The sequence below is a fragment of the Haliotis asinina genome, chromosome 10 (genome assembly GCF_037392515.1).
Source record: "Haliotis asinina isolate JCU_RB_2024 chromosome 10, JCU_Hal_asi_v2, whole genome shotgun sequence".
Classification (NCBI taxonomy): Eukaryota; Metazoa; Mollusca; class Gastropoda; order Lepetellida; family Haliotidae; genus Haliotis; species Haliotis asinina.
The window spans coordinates 21,769,163-21,789,561 of record NC_090289.1 but is presented as its reverse complement, the minus strand read 5'-3'; the positions used below and the strand labels follow the sequence as shown (position 1 = coordinate 21,789,561).

The following is a 20,399-nucleotide window of genomic DNA, read 5'->3' as shown; positions in this document are numbered from 1 at the left end:
CTCCGATTTTGGTAGTTTTCATCATCCCATTATTTGTCAGCATTCTATTTTGAATCAGTTTTTTTTTATACTCTAAGTCCCTATTGAAAGGTATCACAATCTGCAAAGTTGTGTTTTGCACTGCAAGCATTGAGCTTTAACTTTCCACTAGCTCATGAAAATTGTTTGCCTTGGGCTAGTAATGCTGTTGTGCTTGATTCTTAACAGTGCCTTGTCAAGCTGATGAGACACCATAGCTCCATTTCTAATTTTGATCTAAATATTTGGTGAACAAGAAATATACAGAAATGTTGTTTTTGTTATTTGTTGTTACATATATTATGTGTTTGTTTTCAGACGTCGTTTTCTGCAAACAGAAAGCATATTTCTGATGAAATTGAAAAACAGAATGTATGGATGAAACAACAGCCCTTTCAGCCATTACTTGCTCCAGAGACGTTCAGCCATGTTCCTGTTACCAGGAGGGTAAGTAGTGCTTCGAAAATATATCACGTTACCTCTTACACTACTGCTATGACAGGCTGTTCTTTTTCACCTCCATGTAATGTACAGGTCTAGTCTGCAGCTTGAGCATGTGTATGAAGCTGGCGTTAATGTAACATTTTTGGGGGCCTTGTAAGCTTTTAAAATAGTAGATGGATGGCAGTGTGAAAGATACCTTATCTTCTCACATCACATCACATCACATCACATCACATCACATCACATCACATCACATCACATCACATCCTTCTTCATTTTGACTGTGGAACGCAGTACGCCAAATAAGCCTCTTCATCAGGGTGGCTCCTTAGCCTGGGTTATCAGGAGTTATATTTCCTGGATCCCTCACATTGTGCACAGATTATTTCCTTTAATAGTCACCAACCTTGTACATTAATGATAATTGTAAACCAAGAGTCACTGTGTTCTGTAATCTGATTGGTTGAAAAACATGATGAAATGGTATTTGATTCCCTTAAACTGCAGGACTATTTGCTGCATATTGACATGTAGAAACATCGCAAACAGTACTAGTTTATTTTTCCTTATCCTGACTACTTATTTGCTTTCTCTCACTTATCAGATGTATAGTGGAAACTTTTGTCCCTTTGTTCCCATGAACAGTTTGTGAACCAACTCACCCCATCAGGTCCTCTAAGCCTTTCTCACCAACACTTCCATATGACCCTAGCCCCTTGCTTCATCACTCAAGCTGAAGGTTGGGACATTACATCAGGTCCCTTTGTTCAGCTACCACTTGACTTATTTATGCCTACATTTCAAAATTGACATTCCACCTACGCAGATACAGAGATTTCAGATAAGACAACCCATACAGACATCTCAACATCTCCTCACTCAAGACACTGCAGCAACTCTAACACAATCCTTCATGCTATCCTGTCTCGATACTGAATCTACACAAAGCTTAACCGCCTCCAGAGAATCCCAAATAAAACAGCATGTATGGTTACCAGACCACCCCAATCCACCAATATAAACGACATCTTAAAATCGCTGCACTGGTTGCGCAACGATGCTAATGTTGTTTTTAAACTCTTGTGCCTGGCCAACCAGTGTGTTCACAGAACACCTCCTGATTATCTGTGCAAACCCTTGACACAGTACCAGCCAGCTAGATGCCTCTGGTCCAGTTAAAAACAACTCCTTGATATTCCCAAATTTCAGCTGAAAATGGCAACAGATCTGTCAATGTGACAGCAGCTGCCGAATGGAATCAACTTCCTGACTCTTTAAAAACTCTAACTCTTCCATCATTCAAAGCCAACCTGACCTATCTGTTCAACAACTATCTTTGACTCTAGACTGTGTTTGCTAATGTGCTTTGAGCATGTATAGATGTGTGAAAAGGCATTATCATTATCATGGAAGGATGTTTTTGGAGGTTGGAGAATATCTTTGCCAACCATTATCAGGAATAATTCAGTTTGGTCCCCTTGGTCCTTGTAGTGATAAAACCATCCGGACAATGATATTTCACCCACTATCATGTACACTTCTAGATGCATGGCTACTGTCCCATAACCATCGGCATGCTTCCCTGTCTTGCAAGTTAAGTCAGCGCCTGAGTGATGCAATTCAGTTATTTCTACTGGCTATTGCCCTTTTTTAGTGTTTTTTAATCATTTGCTCCCTTTATCTTGATGACAGATTAGCTATTTGCTGATGTTTCCTGCTTGTTTACAGTTGCCGATCGTGTTTCCCAAAATGCGGTCAAGAAAAAGCATGGCAGTGTATTTTGTGCTTTCCCAACAGCTAACAAGACCAGTTATCACCATTTCTGAATTTTTCATGTTATTCACCAAATGAGACATAAATTTGGTAATAAAACTATTGTGTTTCAAACCTTGTCATATTGAAGAATTTCGTATCTGGAATTTGTTTGATAAAAAAAAAATTAAAAGAACATAATCCACTTTCATTGTCGGTGTTGATAGATGCTGATATTGGCTGTTGGCAATATGGAGATGTCCACACACAGTTGAACTTATCAAATTTGACTTTTTGAGTAGTTGTTTGGAATTTTGGTTATGTTTGTTTTTGCAGGAAAAAGTATAGAAAAATGTGAAAACTGACATGTCGCTTGCAAGTTACATTTTGTCAGTATCATCTGCATGGTATGTCAGTCCATGACACACAGATGGAAATTTAGGTCAGTTCAGAGTTTAGTGATAGTGTGTTTGCATTATGGGTGTGTTTAGACAAATTAAAATATGCACTTTTTGTCATGTTTATAGACTGAACTGTAATGTCATAAATTAACAACAAAGCCAGGATGATTTTCATGCAATTGTCATCATTTATGAAATTTCATATCAACACACTAATGGTCATGTGACATTCCTTTCCCCTCCCCTGTCACCTTTTTGATGTGTCAGTGAGTGAAATACTATGGAACTGCTAGTCAAGCTGTCTGCATAAGTACTACAGCTAAGTGTCGGTGATAATGGGTACACTGTGATAACTGGTCACTTGCCATAATAGTCCTAGTTTTCGATTATGAATTGGCTGTAGGATGAGCTAAAATTTACAATGTTGTCATATTCTAAGCCAAACTTCAAAACTGACTAACTGGTATCATGGGACCACACTCAAGATTCACAGGTTCCTCAGTACTTTGATAGAAGTCTACTATTCATTCTCCACCTGTATTAGCTTGGATCATGGTAACCTAAGAGCAAGTCACAGCGATATCCTTTTGTCCTTCATCATGAAAACTGGGGACTAATACTAATCTCATTTAAGGTCTTTTTCTTTTGACTCCATGTATTAGACATCAACTGGATGCGCTTTGAGAAGACGAAACATTGCAGAGTGTTCTTAGGGCCACGATGGTATTTCGTGGCTAAGAACCAACTGCCAGGACAACCAGACAAGCTGTTCACCTACCCTCTGATGACATCAAAGACCTGACACTTTGCCGTGTCATGGCATTGAGACACTATTAGAGATTTACCTTGAGTCATGTATTTGAGAGTCCCTGGGTCTCATACTCTTAATTTTCAGGAGTCTTGGGCAACAAAATGAGTGTCCCAGACACTTCAATATTATTATTAATACAGTTATTGTAATATGTATCATGATCATCATATAAATTACTACCGCTATTAAAGTGCAAATGATACTGTCACCCAGCTTGTAGTAAACTCAGTAATAGCTTATTGTTATTCCACTTGAGTGGAAATTTTGCAAAATGTATTTAGACTTTTTCTGCATCCCTGTGGATGTGCTAATAAATTTTGTTGCATCCATTATCAATTTTGATGCTATGTCTCTGTAAAGATGCATATCCATATCAAGGTTTAAGGTATGATTGCTGTATAAACAAAAAAACAAATAACACCAGCATTTAGAGTAATTTTTTAACCATCTTTGTGTTAAGTTTGCAAGCTTTCATCCTCGAAAGATTGACACCATCAAGCTGTTAGTGAATGATTTAAGAACATCCTGGTAAATGCTTTCATGTCAGACTATTAAGTTACACAATGAATTGTTTACAGTGACTGTACTGGGTGTACAGTGTGCTGTACTAGCCAGAAGTTGTATATTCAACGAGAAACCATATGGAGACATCCATATTTCTGTCACATGAAGCTAAATCTTTTTCACCATTTTTCTATTACATAGTAATTATATTACTTATGTACGGTTATATCCATCAGCGTCTATTAATTGTTGTTTCAGCATGGTCATATCAGTTGCAAACCATTTGCAGATGGTTATACTAGAAGTGAGTGGCATCACCTTTGACAGCTCATTAAAAGACACATACTCTCCCTCCTGAGAGCACATCTACACATCTAAAAGCAGTACTGTGAAAACGCAGTTTCATTCATCAATTCATCAGCTACACTCTTCCAAAAAGGAAATTCATAGTTCATTTTGAGACCATTGGACTCTCGTAGCTGTGGCAAAAACAATGCAAACTACTGTTTCTTGCCAAGACGTAATTTTTGTGCTTCAGCGCCAAAAGGTTGCAATTTTCACTTTTTCCCCTTGTTTTGAAGAAATATTTCCAAAACATCAAGAAAACAAAACAAATGATCTTGACACAAATGGAGGACGATAGCAACTGTTGACCAAAGACAGGGCTTGCTTTGATGATACGCCCTTTTATGTGGACTTAATTTTTAATCCTCGCAAAGATAAGAGGGCCTGTGACCTGAGGCCACTGAAGAATGGGAGTAGCTTCTTAGAAGTGACCTGTGATGGTCCCGGGGTAGAATAAGCCTTCAGCAACCCATGGTTACCATAAAAGGCGACTATGCTTGTATCAAAAGAGACGACTAACGGGATCGGGTGGTCAAGCTCGCTGACTTGGTTGACACATGTCATCGGTTCCCAACTGCGCAGGTTGATGCTCATGCTGTTGATCACTGGATTGTCTGGTGCAGACTCGATTATTTACAGACCGCTGCCAAAGAGTGACATATAGCTGGAATATTGCTGAATGCGGCCTAAAACTAAACTCACTCACTTCTTAGAAGTCTTTCTCTTGGGCACTGTCAGCCCAAAGACAGTGTCGCACAGCAAAGTGAAAAAGACAAGAATGAAGAACTCAGCTACCTGGACTGATAGCACTATTACACTTAGATTCAAAGATCAGCAGAGGAAAGTTTAAAACCTCGGCTTAAGACTTAAATTTTTTTTTTTAATCATTGAACCAGCGAAGCTTACAAACCCCTTCAAGAAGCTGGATTTGAACATCTTACGATCTATTTCTACAGGCCTGGCAACTGTCAGAAATCTGTGCTATAAATTTCGGTTACAACAGAACTGTTAACAGACCCAATGCATCTGTGTACCGGTACCTTGGTCTCCAGATTTTATTGCCCAAGATCATCTGCTAGGTCAGACATACCATCAGTTTCAGATATCACCAAAATCTTCTATACTTGGCAATGAGGATAGTGGAAGATTTCATGTTGTGTCCGGTTAGAACCCTACACATCTATCTAGCACTACACAACAGAAACTGTGACATCTCTTCATCCTGCTAACAAGAAATACGACCGAAGTCTCCAGCACAACAGTATCCTGGATGACAGCTGTTATACTCTGAGCATACAGTGCATTATTATTACCTATCCTGAGTCATCAGCTAGAGCACCCTCCCAGCCGTTCCTCCTATCCAGTTTCGGAATCAGACTGATGAGAGAATGACAAGTTTACTGGCAGGTCATATGCTTCCAGTGGCTGCAACCAAAGCTGGGCTGTCTTTGCGTGAGATGAGGTGTTCTATGGGGACACAGGCACTGGTGTTTCCGCAACCATTCAGAAAGGGGAAGCAATAAGTTAGGATGAGTAAAAATAATCTTTTTGTCCCCAACACAGGGATAAAAAATCATAAAGGACGCAAGAAGAAATGAAAGCGCGTCCCCTGGGACGCAGAAAAATATAGTTACCATTATCATGTCAATCTAAAGAGATATGCAGTTTGACTCGTTTATTTTCACAAATAGAATAATGAAACCGATTCGCTAGCACGTTATCAATATCAACTTTCGTTTTGACAGGAAATTCCAAAGCTATGTTTATCGAATGCTTACTGAGCATGCACTAACCTGTCACCATGGCAGTGACGTAAGCTGCACATGGGCAGGTGGCATTAGTCTAAAAATAACAAAAAAACCTCCAGTCAAAGAAGATCGAAGATTTTGGTTAGGCATAATGGCGAAATCTAAGCAAGGTGACTTGAGAAAATTCTTCAGTGGAAGTGCCGAGTCCAGTATCTAATTCTGATCTTGGGGCAAATTCAGAAATGGAATTCAGAAGTGGTTTGTTCGATACGCGTGGTTACGAAAGACAGATTGTGATGGCATGCAGTGTGATATTTGCCTTAGGGGCAATGTTTCTAACCCATTTACCAGCGATGAGGGTTGTACTACTTATTAAAACTCTACATTAATTTGCCATCAGGAATCAAAGTCTCACATTGATAACCTAATGAAATTAAAACTTCGTTCTCAACTTGAAATCGCACACAGAAATGTGGCAAATCTTCAACATGATGTGGAGGGTGAGAAATTTGAGTCTTGTGTAAAACAGCTGAGAACTGTTTATCTCATGGCAAAATGTGATATTGCTGTTGATTTTTACAGATTTCATGCATTTGCAAGTGTTGAATGGTATCAAATGTGACCACTTCTGCAAAAGGCCGCAAGTGGTCATGGAGTTTAAAGAGTGCATGGGATGTGTACTAGAAAAAGATTTGATTGAAAAAATCAATCAAAGTGAATATTTTGGGATAATGCTGGATGAAACATGTGACATTACTGTAGGGAAGAAACTTGCTATCTATGTCAAATTTGTTGTGAATGGTGAGGCACGGGTTACCTTTCTAGGAAATGTACATATCACTGATGCAACGGCGGGTGGGATAAAAAATGCACTCGTTAATTTTCTCACACAGAAAGGAATCTCTGGGCCTGGGAACAGATGGAGTGGCAGTCATTCAGTCACATGATGCTATTGTTTTGTCCCTTGAGGGGGAAAAAGCTGGAAAAGCTGATGGATTATTGAAGGTCATAGGGAACAGTCTGTTTGTGTTGATGACAGCACTACTCATTGATGTTCTCTCAGTGATTGGAGTACTGAGTTTAACTTTCCAGAAGGACACAGTAAATTTGTCAACTTTAAAACACAGTGTGTCCTCAAGCAAAGCTACAATAAGGGCAATGGGGAATGGATCTAATAAAGTCAATGGGGTACTGACGGAGTTTGGCAGTGTACCAGTACCCGGACAGAAAATAAACTACAAAGGTGTTGTTGACAATCCATCAGTGAGAAATAGGTTTAACCACATTAGAAATGTGTACTTAACATGTCTGCTTCAGAAGTAAGAGGATAGGTTTCCAGAAGTTGAGCTTGATATTCTAGAGTGTTTTGACAAAACTCTCAACCCAAGCAGGTACCCAGACATTCATGCAGATCTTAATACTTAACGGTGTTGTCCAGTTACACAGGCTGTGTAATCATTACCATGATCAGGTGAACAGACAGAGCTGTTGAAAGCTTTCTTCACTTCAAGCATCTGGTCAGGTCTTACAAACAGGTGTTATCATTTGACAATTTCCTAAACTTCTGATTAATGATTTTGCTGATCAATTTCCAGACTTTGCAACTCTATCCAAAATTGCACTCATCATACTTGTGTCCAGTGCCCCATGTGAAAGGGGATTTTCAGTCCAGAATGCTGTTAAAACTAAAGTTAGAAACAGACTAAATCCAGAGAAACTGAACAGATTGATGTTCATAAAACTTGTGGGTCCAAACATTGAGGACTTTGACTTCCTTGCTACTGCTAGGTTATTCACAAACATGAAAGATAGAGACAGAGTATATATTAGACATTAAACATGATGTCATATATCTAGTGTACTCAAACTGTGTCATGCAACTTGGTAATTACCAGAAGTATGAAGTTCTTTGAGCAAGGATTACAGTTCAGTTTTTACATGGTCTAATTTTTTAACTAATTGCTAAAGTTTTGGGTTACAACTTACATTGTCAATGTCTGTGACAGTGAACATTCAACATTTTAAGCTTTCTAATATGTGATAATGTGAACTCCTTAAGGCAGATTGTGTCATTTAAGACTCAGTAGTAATACATGTATTCAGTAGTCAAGTACAATCTATGCATATTATCAGTTAGTGTCTGATTATCTTTGTGTAAGCAGTTTAAATGAAACTAAAGAAAGCTAAACCGCTTCAAAAAGCTATGTCTTTGTTTATTTATTAAATTACAAAGTACACCATTTGAAAAAAAAAAATCAATTTAAATGTGGCTGTCATCATATGGGACACTCATTTTTTTAGCCCAGGACACCCAAAATTTGTAACCCTGCGTCCTTGGGACACTCAAATTTAAACGTCCAGGTAAATCCCTGCCAACGGTACATGTTAGTCATGTTAAGATCAGTATATAACTGTTGCTGTTTCAGTGCGAAGTAATCAGTGGTGTCAACTTTCCTCCCCAAACATGTTCACTGCGGATGATGAAAGACCTAAAGCCAATCCCTTGCATGTACTGCTGGGCTCCTCTTCAACAAAATTTTATGGTGAGTTGACTCTCTATGCTGTGATTAGGAGATATGAAGTTGTCAGCAGAAAAGAAGAATTTTGTTCAACTTTAACTGATGTGACGAAAGGTAAAGTTGCTTAAGTTTTGCAGACAAGGGGTATAGATCTCTTGCCCTCATGGATCTCTTGCACACTGGACCAGGAGTTGATTTAGTATCGGGACCTTATCATAGTTCGAGGCCAAGAACCAAGAATCTGCAACTGAAACTTGGTTTTGGTCTCAGCAAACATTGAACCTGCAGGATCATTATACGTTCCTATTCAGGTTTTCTTATTCTTTGTGGCAGCAACACAAGCACATCACAGAGATGAAAATCGTCTCACAGTCACAGTTGTTTAATGGTTTAAGACAGTTTTTTCAGTGTTACCTTTTTGGATCAATATTCCGGCTGTGTTATTGTGTAAGCAAGCAATAGTTATCCAATAATTTGGAACCTGCTATCTCTATTACTTTATGAGTAGTCGACCCACATCCCTGTTTTTTCTGCTGCTCCTGGAAAATATTGCAAAGAAGAAGGCTTGTCCCCGCTTTGTAAGAGGCTAGCATATGAGATACTATTAGTGTCATAGTTTTTTATGGATACAATATATTACCATAAACAAACCAATCTCTTAGATTATCTGACCTGTTAACTGAACCCTTAAAATCAGTATCTAAATAGCATGTTTTGTACATAAGCCAACCCGCCACACTGGTGTCCTAATCACTGCCAACTCAGACCACAAGACAGCTAAGTTGCTGAAATTAGTGATAATAATAACTTCAGTCTGCATTATTCAGAAATCACAATTATATTGCATCTACTCTTGCCTTGAAATGAAGTGTATTTGACAGAAAATGGATATAGGATTGGATATATTTCTGTTGGTAAAATTATGTTTTTAGATAATGTTTTACTTTTCCTTATCCTGACTCTTGCTTAGTATGCTTATCATCTCCCCTCTGTGCGAAGATAGTGGAACACTAAAAATCTCTTGAAGTTCCTTTATGGTTGAAGTGGACGTACAGTGCACTCAGCCACTGGAGGCCTCGTTTCCCTCCCATTACGGTCACATGACCGGCCATGCTTATCATGGCGAAAAAGTTAAAGGTGTTTGTGTGTTCTGTAGTGTATACGTGGTTTCATGGTTTCATATATGTGAACTCATCAACAAGCAAGGGCCGAAGTGTGTCAGTCAATATCCCTTCTGTTTTAGGCGTGGGGCCTCCGATGAGTCTCTATGCCTACCACAGTAGTGATATTTACTGATGCAGTGATTAAACCATGAATGTAACTTGTAATTACTTATATTACTATATTTTCGGTCGAGCTTCTGTATTCTTACTAGATCATAAATAATTTTACATGCATTTGAATGGATTTCAAATTTTAAGACTAATCAAAAATCCATTTCTTGCATCTCTCTCCTTTTCACCCTCATTATCTCTGCTTGAGCAACCCGTGAAGGTCCTGGGGTAGAATAGGCCTTCAGCAACCCATGCTTGCCATGAAAGGCGACTCAGCTTGTCGTAAGAGGCGACTAACAGGATCTGGTGGTCAGGCTCGCTGACTTGATTGATTTCTATAAATACACCCCAAAACAGCAAAGTTATGGAAAAATTAAGATATTCTCGACGAAAAAAGTGGTCCACGATTTTCCAGTAATTATGAACACACTTGGAACCATTCAGCAACGTATGTAGGGGTATCTCCAATAACTGAGGCGACGTTTTAACATTGCAGGCGCTTTGTAGGCATTGGTCTGATGTAAAAAAATTGTCGATGTATCGATAAACTACAATGTTGTGTGCCAGCAGACCGATTTGGGACATTTTCGGGTAGTATTTAAAAAGGAACCATTCAGCAACGTATGTAGGGGTATCTCCAATAACTGAGGGTAGTATTTAAAAAGGAACCATTCAACAACGTATGTAGGGGTATCCCCAATAACTGAGGCGACGTTTTAACATTGCAGGCGCTTTGTAGGCATTGGTCTGATGTAAAAAATTGTCGATGTATCGATAAAGTACAATGTTGTGTGCCAGCAGACCGATTTGGGACACTTTCGGGTAGTATTTAAAAAGGAACCATTCAGCAACGTATGTAGGGGTATCTCCAATAACTGAGGCGACGTTTTAACATTGCAGGCGCTTTGTAGGCATTGGTCTGATGTAAAAAATTGTCGATGTATCGATAAAGTACAATGTTGTGTGCCAGCAGACCGATTTGGGACATTTTCGGGTAGTATTTAAAAAGGAACCATTCAGCAACGTATGTAGGGGTATCTCCAATAACTTAGGCGACGTTTTAACATTGCAGGCGCTTTGTAGGCATTGGTCTGATGTAAAAAATTGTCGATGTATCGATAAAGTACAATGTTGTGTGCCAGCAGACCGATTTGGGACATTTTCGGGTAGTATTTAAAAAGGAACCATTCAGCAACGTATGTAGGGGTATCTCCAATAACTGAGGCGACGTTTTAACATTGCAGGCGCTTGTAGGCATTGGTCTGATGTAAAAAATTGTCGATGTATCGATATAGTACAATGTTGTGTGCTAGCAGACCGATTTGGGACACTTTCGGGTAGTATTTAAAAAGGAACCATTCAGCAACGTGTGTAGGGGTATCTCCAATAACTGAGGCGACGTTTTAACATTGCAGGCGCTTTGTAGGCATTGGTCTGATGTAAAAAATTGTCGATGTATCGATATCCAAACCTGGACCCAGAATTTCGACACTTTAATTGCCTCTAAAATAATTGTTTATGGTCCGATTTTGAAAAGAAAAGTGATCTGAAATCAGTAGAATGCCAGCTATCAGACAATGTTATTTGTATTCATTTATCTGTAATATGAAAAAATCATGTGGTATAGCTATTGACACATGTCATCGGTTCCCAGTTGCACAGATCGATGCTCATGTTGTTGATCACTGGATTGTCTGGTCCAGACTCGATTATTTACAGACTGCCGCCATATAGCTGCAATATTGCTGAGTGCGACGTAAAACTAAACTACAGGATGCCTACATGCATATTCTGATACATTCCTATGCAACGGTCAGCACTACCAGTGGACAGTTCTACCGTTTAGAATGTCTTCAGCCCCGTGTCTATTTACTCTGATCACCAAGGTAGTCATCGCCTACTTACATCAGCAGGGACTTAGCAGTGCCTTTTACCTGGACAATGGCATTCAAGGTCATCACAGGACAAGTCATCTAAGACTACAGGTAGACTTCACCATCAGGCTGCTAACTCAACACTGATGGCTTGTGAATCTAATGAAATCGGAATCGGAGTCACAGCAAGATCTTCATTTCCTTGGGATTTGATTCATCACTCCATTGGACCCCATCATTGTCCCAGAGGATCAAAATTCAAGCTATGATAGAACAAGCTTTACTCTCTCCATTACCACTATGACAGCAGCAATGTCTATACCCAGTGCAACGGTTCCTGATTCAGCACCTCAACACCTTGGATTAGATTGGATTGTTCTTCTATTGCCGGACAATTTGAGACCATATCTGCTGTGGTTGACTCACCAATCGAATGTCGAGGGACTTATTTGCTAGAACTGGTCTACAACAACCATCTCTACATAGATGCATCACTACAAGGTTGGGGTGCTCACCTGAATAATAGCAGGAATGTGAACGAGCAACGAAGGCATTCAGCATATCAACCATCTGGAGATGAAAGCTTTAAACAAAGCAGTACGTCATTGGTTAACAGCATTGAGAAATAAACTGCTGGTGGTGCATACAGACGACTCCACAGTAGTGTTCTACATAGACAAGCAAGGATCAACACGATCTCAGACACTGGCTAACCTTTCAACTCATCGGCATCGTCGACAACTTGAACCTCCGCATAAAGGCATGTCACATCCCAGGTGCATGCAGTTTTATTGCCCATCTACAGCCATCTCCAACAGAATGAATGCGACATTGAGAGGCGTTTCAACTCATCAGTCCGACATTTGGATCTCTGCAAATAGACATATTTGCCACAAGGTTCAACAAGCAGATACCAACAATCATATCTTCAGTGTCAGATCCCTTAACATGGGCAACAGACGCTCTTTGGATCTCATGGGAAGGATTGAACGCTTTCACATTCCCCCTCCAGTACTACTACCGAAAGTCAACAGGAAGATAAAATAGACTTTTATGATACAACTGGTTTTGGTTGTGCCTGACTGGCCATCAAGAGATTTTTTTCCAGTACTCATCGAGGAACTAGGACAGCCAACGATGCAAGTACTAGAGTGGGAAAAAAACACTATTCCATCCACACACCCAAAAAGCATACAACAATTCAATGTCATTCCAACTTCACGAATGGGTTGCATCAAAGCCTGCTTAAAACATCATTCTGCTAAAGCAGCAAAGGCAGTCGCTCTAGCTCTATGTAGATCTACCCTCACATTATTAGAAAGAAAGGCTTCATGGTAATGAAGGCCACACATCCTCAAGTAGTGGACTACTATCGTCATCTATGACATCTGCTCACTAACAACCATAATGGAAGGCTGCTTTTGGAAATCAAGTGAAGTGTTTGCCAAACACTACCTACAGGACATCGCCATGGACAACATCACTGGCATTCACCAATTTGGCCCACTTGTTCTCGCACAACGACTAACAGTTCCACAGAGGCACTGAATTTCACTCACCTTTTTATCAAGTGACTTGTTAAGACCAAGACAGACTAGCATGAGTGATTATGACCCTGTACTCTTATTGAAGATACTTGTACATGAAGAAAGGGTCGCGACTGGTCTTGATTGGAAATCTTGATATACAGTTACATTAGACACTAGCAGGGCGCTAACTGATCTTTATATCATCACGTTCCAGTCAACGAATGCTTCAAGAAGAGACAAGTTCATCTGGATGAGATCTTCTCCCCCATCTCACAGATGAATAATGGAAGAACAGGACAGAACTATCTCCATTATAGTTCTCAGAAGGGGGCAAATACTGGATGTACAGTAGAATATATTATAACGAACACGGATATAACAAACTGACGGCTATAGCGAACTCTTTTTGAAAGTCCCGAATAAACCACTATATGTTTTCTCTATAACAAACTTACCGGCTATAGTGAACTGATTTGCGATGCCCATGAGTCCCAGGAAACACTAATAACGAACTGAGCAAACTCAATCAGTGTCACTGCCAATTAGCGGTACTCACTTTGAAATCAGTGTATGGCGAACCCGGGAGTCCCAGTTACCTGTAATTAACGGTTTGAATAACCAACTGAGCAAACTCAATCAGTGTTAATTAGCGGTGCTCACTTTGAAATCTGACCTATAAGTTAGACGTCAGTGGTGAGGTACAACACTTGCCTCATGCTGTCATGGCAGGTTGCAAAAGTAAAGCCATTGGTCTTGATACCAAACTGAAAATAATCCAGGCAGTTGATTCAGGTCTTAAATCCAACAAAGACATAGCCTTTGAGTTTGATGTTCCAAAGTCAACACTTAGTACGATAATAAAGAATCGTGATTCCATCATCAATGCGACCATGTCCACTGAATTCAGTCCAGTTCAAACGAAGATGCGTGCAGCCAGCCATCAAGATGTTAAAGACACACTACTCAAGTTAGTTCCAAGCTGTCAGAAGTGAGAACATTCTGTTGAGTGGCCATATGCTCCAGGCAAAAACTGAAGAACTTGGTGCAAAGTTAAGTCATTCAGATTTCTCCTGAAGCACTGCTTGGATTAACAGATTTAAGCAGCGTCAAGGTATCGTTGCTAAATCATCACATGATGAAATCTGAAAAGCCACCCTGTTTCAAGAACGTCCGAAGTATGCCTGTGACATACCGTGCGAACAAAAAGGCATGGATGACCAGCGACATTTTCAGTGAATGGGTCTGAGAGTTTGATAAGTCTATGGCCAAACAAAGAAGAAAATTTGTTCTATTCGTTGACAGCTGTCCGGCGCATCCACCTGTGTCAAAACTTACGAATGTTGAACTTCTGTTTCTACCGCCGAACACAACATCAAAGATTCAGCCTATGGACCAGGGCATCATTGCTAACTTAAAACAGCTCTACCAGTGCCAAGTAATGAAAGGCATGCTGACAGCTTTTGACAACAAACAACAGCATGAAATCACCATCCTGGCAGCCATCAAGATGGTCCACAGAGCAGGGCGTCAAGTGACAGAATCATGTATCCAGAACTGTTTCCAGAAAGGTGGCTTTGTGATTAGTGATGCACCTGTGGCTGACAACACTGATGATGAAAATGATAATGTGCCATTGTCTGACTTGAAAAATATGTGGAGCGAACTGAAAAAAGTGTCTGACATTTCCAGCCATGTTACCCTTGAACCGTGATGAACCAGACCAGGCCCCTCCTTTGTTTGCCGATGCCAATATGGCGCTTCAAACATTGAAGAACTCTCTGGTTGCTCAAAATACAACTGACATGTCTTCGTTAGATTCGCTATCGGATTTAAACGATGCTGTGGCACGCATGCAGTCGGCCAAGCGTGGACAAAGCAAGATAACTGACTTTTCAGTGAAACGTATGTAATTGTGGTATGAATGAATGAATGCACGAATAAACTGAGTACATCGTAGCTGTATCGTACTATATACATTGTGGTGTGTTTTTATTGTTCTTTCGATGGATTTTCGTTAATAACGAACTACGGATATAACGAACTAATTATAGTGGTCCCTTGGACTTCGTTATAAAGGTATTTAACTGTAATTTCATGGCAGTCGACAGAATCCAACGTGGCCTCACCCACTGCCGTTTCCGTTGGATTCTATAAGCATAATAAGCATAAGTCAGGATAAGGAAAACTATATAGTTTTCTGAGTACAATTGATTACAACTGAATTCCCAGTAATCGTCGTGTTGGGCTTTGAGATTCGGGAAAAGTGACAAGCATGGCTGGTCATGTGAATGTAATGGCGGGAAAGAAAGGCTTCCGGTTGGTGAATTTATTGTATATGCACTTCAATTAGAAGGGAACTTCAAGGTATTTCAAGTGTTCCACTATCTTCGCATAGAGGGAGGAGATCTATAATAAACACGAGTCAGGATAAGTATAAAGTATCAATTTTATTCAGAAAATTACATTTTCCAATCACCGCATCTGAATTCATCCAGTTATATTATTGGGTATGTTCTAACTAGATCGCTTGGAAAAGTTTGTACAAGTGATTGATTGCTGATCCGGCTCTATAAATGAGACAAATAGATACAGCAATCTTAATCCCTGCATATAATACAAGGCTAAGCAAAATAAAAATAAGAACAGGAAAGGTTTAATTGCAGTCAATGGTAATATACATTGGTTGACAGAGAGAAGGACTTCTGTTTAAAACCTTACAGTGTGATGATGGGCAAAATTCAGAAACTACGGCAAATTAATTTAATGAGGATACTAATCTTTGAATTATTAACAATGATATCTATTGTTTGATTTCTGTTGACATCTTAAATGTAGATATGGAGGTGAGCTTAAGTGCAGGTTCTCAAGTTTTCATCTTCGGTGTTGCAGGTGGAAGATGAAACTGTGTTGCACAATATACCCTACATGGGAGATGACATTCTAGAACAAGATGGATCCTTTATTGAAGAACTTCTGAGAAACTATGATGGAAAGGTGCATGGAGACAGGGACAGTAACTTCATCAGTGATGCTTTGTTTGTGGAACTGGTGAAGGCCCTCGCTGTAGCTTACCCTGATGTTGATGAATTGGATGCTAGTTCCAGCCTGTACCACTCAGGTATGCATAGCTTCAGTACACCAGGGATATATGATGTAACCAGACTTCTGTATATGCTAGTGCATGTGTTGTTATGATCACATCTGCTTCATACTGTCTCTATATCATGTGAATATGTACTTTTTCATTGTCACTAAGCTTAATGATCATGGAAGCATCTTAAAACACAACACTGTATAAAATGTTTACCATTTATGAAACACTTCTAAAATAACAAAATAAATGCTATACAACATAATACCTGCTTAGAGAACAAGTAAACTCACATTTTTTGTACTCTTTTAACCATTCCATATTAAAGACTTAGTCTTGAATGGAACACCAATTATTTTTTTTCTTATAAAACATGTCGTTAATTGAGCGATTAAAAGTTGCCAAAAGACGTCTGCTTCACGCTCACCCAGCAACGAAACCACAGACAGGTTACGTAACTCTGTCACCAGACCACTGCAGCGAACCTTTGTGAAGTCACGTAAGGATGGATTTTAGTTAGTTGTAAATAAAATGTATTAAAAGCTCGTCAATTTGCAGATTTCTCGATGTCAACAAAGACATGCCGAATCGTTAGATTGCCATCAAAAAGTTTTGTTAGCCCTCACTGTTCTTCACATCAGTTAGAAATATACTGATGCATTTACTGTTAAGATTTAATTCTATTTGTGCAGTTGTCTATCATTTATCACTGCAGCCAAGAATATAATTCCCTCTTTCAAGTAGAAAAGCAATGATCTTATGTTTAAGATTTCAAGTTTTAGTTTAATGCATTTTTCTGAAGACAAGAACTGATTTCACAAACACATTTACCAGCAGAAATATATATCTTCACAAGACTAATCAAACTATTCCAGAGCTCCAGATAAGCTGCATATTTGCATATAAAATGCTGTAGAAAAGTTGAAATACGGAAGGAAAATAAATGCCACCATGTGAAAAACCCTACACATTTACTTTATGCCATGTCAAAATAACAATGCGTAGTTCCCCAATACATCAAAGTCATATTGTGTATAATATCTATTCGAGCCAATCGAAACAAACCTGAAATCTTTCCAACTCGATTAAAAGAATCCTGAATAACTGAAACTGTAACAACACAGATAGAATACCACTCATGGTTTGTTAACCCATCACTGATTGGTCTATCTATAAACAGCCACCAATGAAACAGCTGTTGTCTTTGTACATGTAATGAAAACAATTGACAATGTAGTAAGAGCATGATCAAAAGTTTAAACACACTTAAAATAAAATATCTGTTTAGTTTTTTACACTACAAACAGAAAACTATTTCATTAGAGGGCTGCTAGATGAATTAATAGACAAGTTTTGTGTTTCACAATCAGATCTAGTTCATGACATCTTAAACTTCTAACATTAGCTGTTTGTGGCACCAAAACAGATGTAGACAAAGGCATACATTAATTCTTACAGCACGAGTGGATAAAGCTATAATTAGCTATAATTTATCATTATTACTAATTCATCTTTAACCTGGAGGATGCAAATCTGTAGAGAACGTGGAGATGTATGGAGAACGTGGCGATGTATGGAGAACGTGGAGATGTGTGGAGAACATGGAGATGTGTGGAGAACATGGAGATGTGTGAAGAACATGGAGATGTATGGAGAACATGGAGATGTCTGGAGAACATGGAGATGTCTGGAGAACATGGAGATGTCTGGAGAACATGGAGATGTAGATCTTGGAGATGTGTGGAGATGTGTGGAGAACGAGATGTGTGGAGAACATGGAGATTCGGATTATGGAGATGTGTGGAGAACATGGAGATGTATGGAGAACATGGAGATGTGTGGAGAACAGGAAGATGTAGATCATAGAGATGTGTGGAGAACATGGAGATGTATGGAGAACATGGAGATGTATGGAGAACATGGAGATATAGATCTTGGAGATGTGTGGAGAACATGGAGATGTGTGGAGAACATGGAGATGTAGATCATGGAGATGTGTGGAGAACATGGAGATGTATGGAGAACATGGAGATGTGTGGAGAACATGGAGATGTGTGGAGAACATGGAGATGTAGATCATGGAGATGTGTGGAGAACATGGAGATGTATGGACAACATGGAGATGTGTGGAGAACATGGAGATGTAGATCATGGAGATGTGTGGAGAACATGGAGATGTGTGGAGAACATGGAGATGTAGATCATGGAGATGTGTGGAGAACATGGAGATGTGTGGAGAACATGGAGATGTGTGGAGAACATGGAGATGTATGGACAACATGGAGATGTAGATCATGGAGATGTGTGGAGAACATGGAGATGTGTGGAGAACATGGAGATGTGTGGAGAACATGGAGATGTGTGGAGAACATGGAGATGTAGATCATGGAGATGTGTGGAGAACATGGAGATGTATGGAGAACATGGAGATGTATGGACAACATGGAGATGTGTGGAGAACATGGAGATGTAGATCATGGAGATGTGTGGAGAACATGGAGATGTGTGGAGAACATGGAGATGTAGATCATGGAGATGTGTGGAGAACATGGAGATGTGTGGAGAACATGGAGATGTAGAACATGGAGATGTGTGGAGAACATGTAGAAGCATGGAGATGTGTGGAGAACATGGAGATGTGTGGAGAACATGGAGATGTAGATCATGGAGATGTGTGGAGAACATGGAGATGTATGGAGAACATGGAGATGTGTGGAGAACAGGGAGATGTAGATCATGGAGATGTGTGGAGAACATGGAGATGTATGGAGAACATGGAGATATAGATCTTGGAGATGTGTGGAGAACATGGAGATGTGTGGAGAACATGGAGATGTAGATCATGGAGATGTGTGGAGAACATGGAGATGTATGGAGAACATGGAGATGTATGGAGAACATGGAGATATAGATCTTGGAGATGTGTGGAGAACATGGAGATGTGTGGAGAACATGGAGATGTAGAACATGGAGATGTGTGGAGAACATGGAGATGTAGAACATGGAGATGTGTGGAGAACATGTAGAAGCATGGAGATGTATGGAGAACATGGAGATGTGTGGAGAACATGGAGATGTGTGGAGAACATGGAGATGTGTGGAGAACATGGAGATGTAGATCATGGAGATGTGTGGAGAACATGGAGATGTGTGGAGAACATGGAGATGTGTGGAGAACAGGGAGATGTAGATCATGGAGATGTGTGGAGAACATGGAAATGTATGGAGAACATGGAGATGTGTGGAGAACATGGAGATGTATGGAGATCATGGAGATGTGTGGAGAACATGGAGATGTATGGAGAACATGGAGATGTATGGAGAACATGGAGATATAGATCTTGGAGATGTGTGGAGAACATGGAGATGTGTGGAGAACATGGAGATGTATGGAGAACGTGGAGATCATGGAGATGTAGATCATGGAGATGTGTGGAGAACATGGAGATGTATGGAGAACATGGAGATGTGTGGAGAACATGAAGATGTGTGGAGAACATGGAGATGTAGATCATGGAGATGTGTGGAGAAGATGGAGATGTATGGAGAACATGGAGATGTATGGACAACATGGAGATGTGTGGAGAACATGGAGATGTAGATCATGGAGATGTGTGGAGAACATGGAGATGTGTGGAGAACATGGAGAAGCATGGAGATGTATGGAGAACATGGAGATGTGTGGAGAACATGGAGATGTGTGGAGAACATGGAGATTTAGAACATGGAGATGTGTGGAGAACATGTAGAAGCATGGAGAACATGGAGATGTATGGAGAACATGGAGATGTGTGGAGAACATGGAGATGTGTGGAGAACATGGAGATGTATGGAGAACATGGAGATGTGTGGAGAACATGGAGATGTATGCAGAATATGGAGATGTATGCAGAACGTGGAGATGTGTGCAGAACATGGAGATGTATGCAGAACGTGATGTAGAACATGGAGATGTGTGGAGAACATGGAGATGTATGGAGAACATGGAGATGTATGGAGAACATGGAGATGTATGGAGAACAGCATTGTAATAACTGAAAGTGTCTTTCTTGGCTTAGTCATCTCCTCTGTCACCCCCACCAACCCTTC

General features: G+C 39.8%; 1 protein-coding gene across 1 annotated transcript in view; it reads left to right on the top strand.

The window, feature by feature from the left end:
• Window positions 1-20,399, top strand: part of LOC137299204 (histone-lysine N-methyltransferase EZH2-like) — a 133,635-nt gene that overhangs the window by 9,252 nt on the left and 103,984 nt on the right. Inside the window, exons 3-5 of the mRNA XM_067831792.1 lie at window positions 337-465; window positions 8,450-8,566; window positions 16,109-16,337. Coding sequence (XP_067687893.1) covers window positions 337-465; window positions 8,450-8,566; window positions 16,109-16,337 — 475 coding nt within the window. The remainder of the gene's footprint in view (window positions 1-336; window positions 466-8,449; window positions 8,567-16,108; window positions 16,338-20,399) is intronic.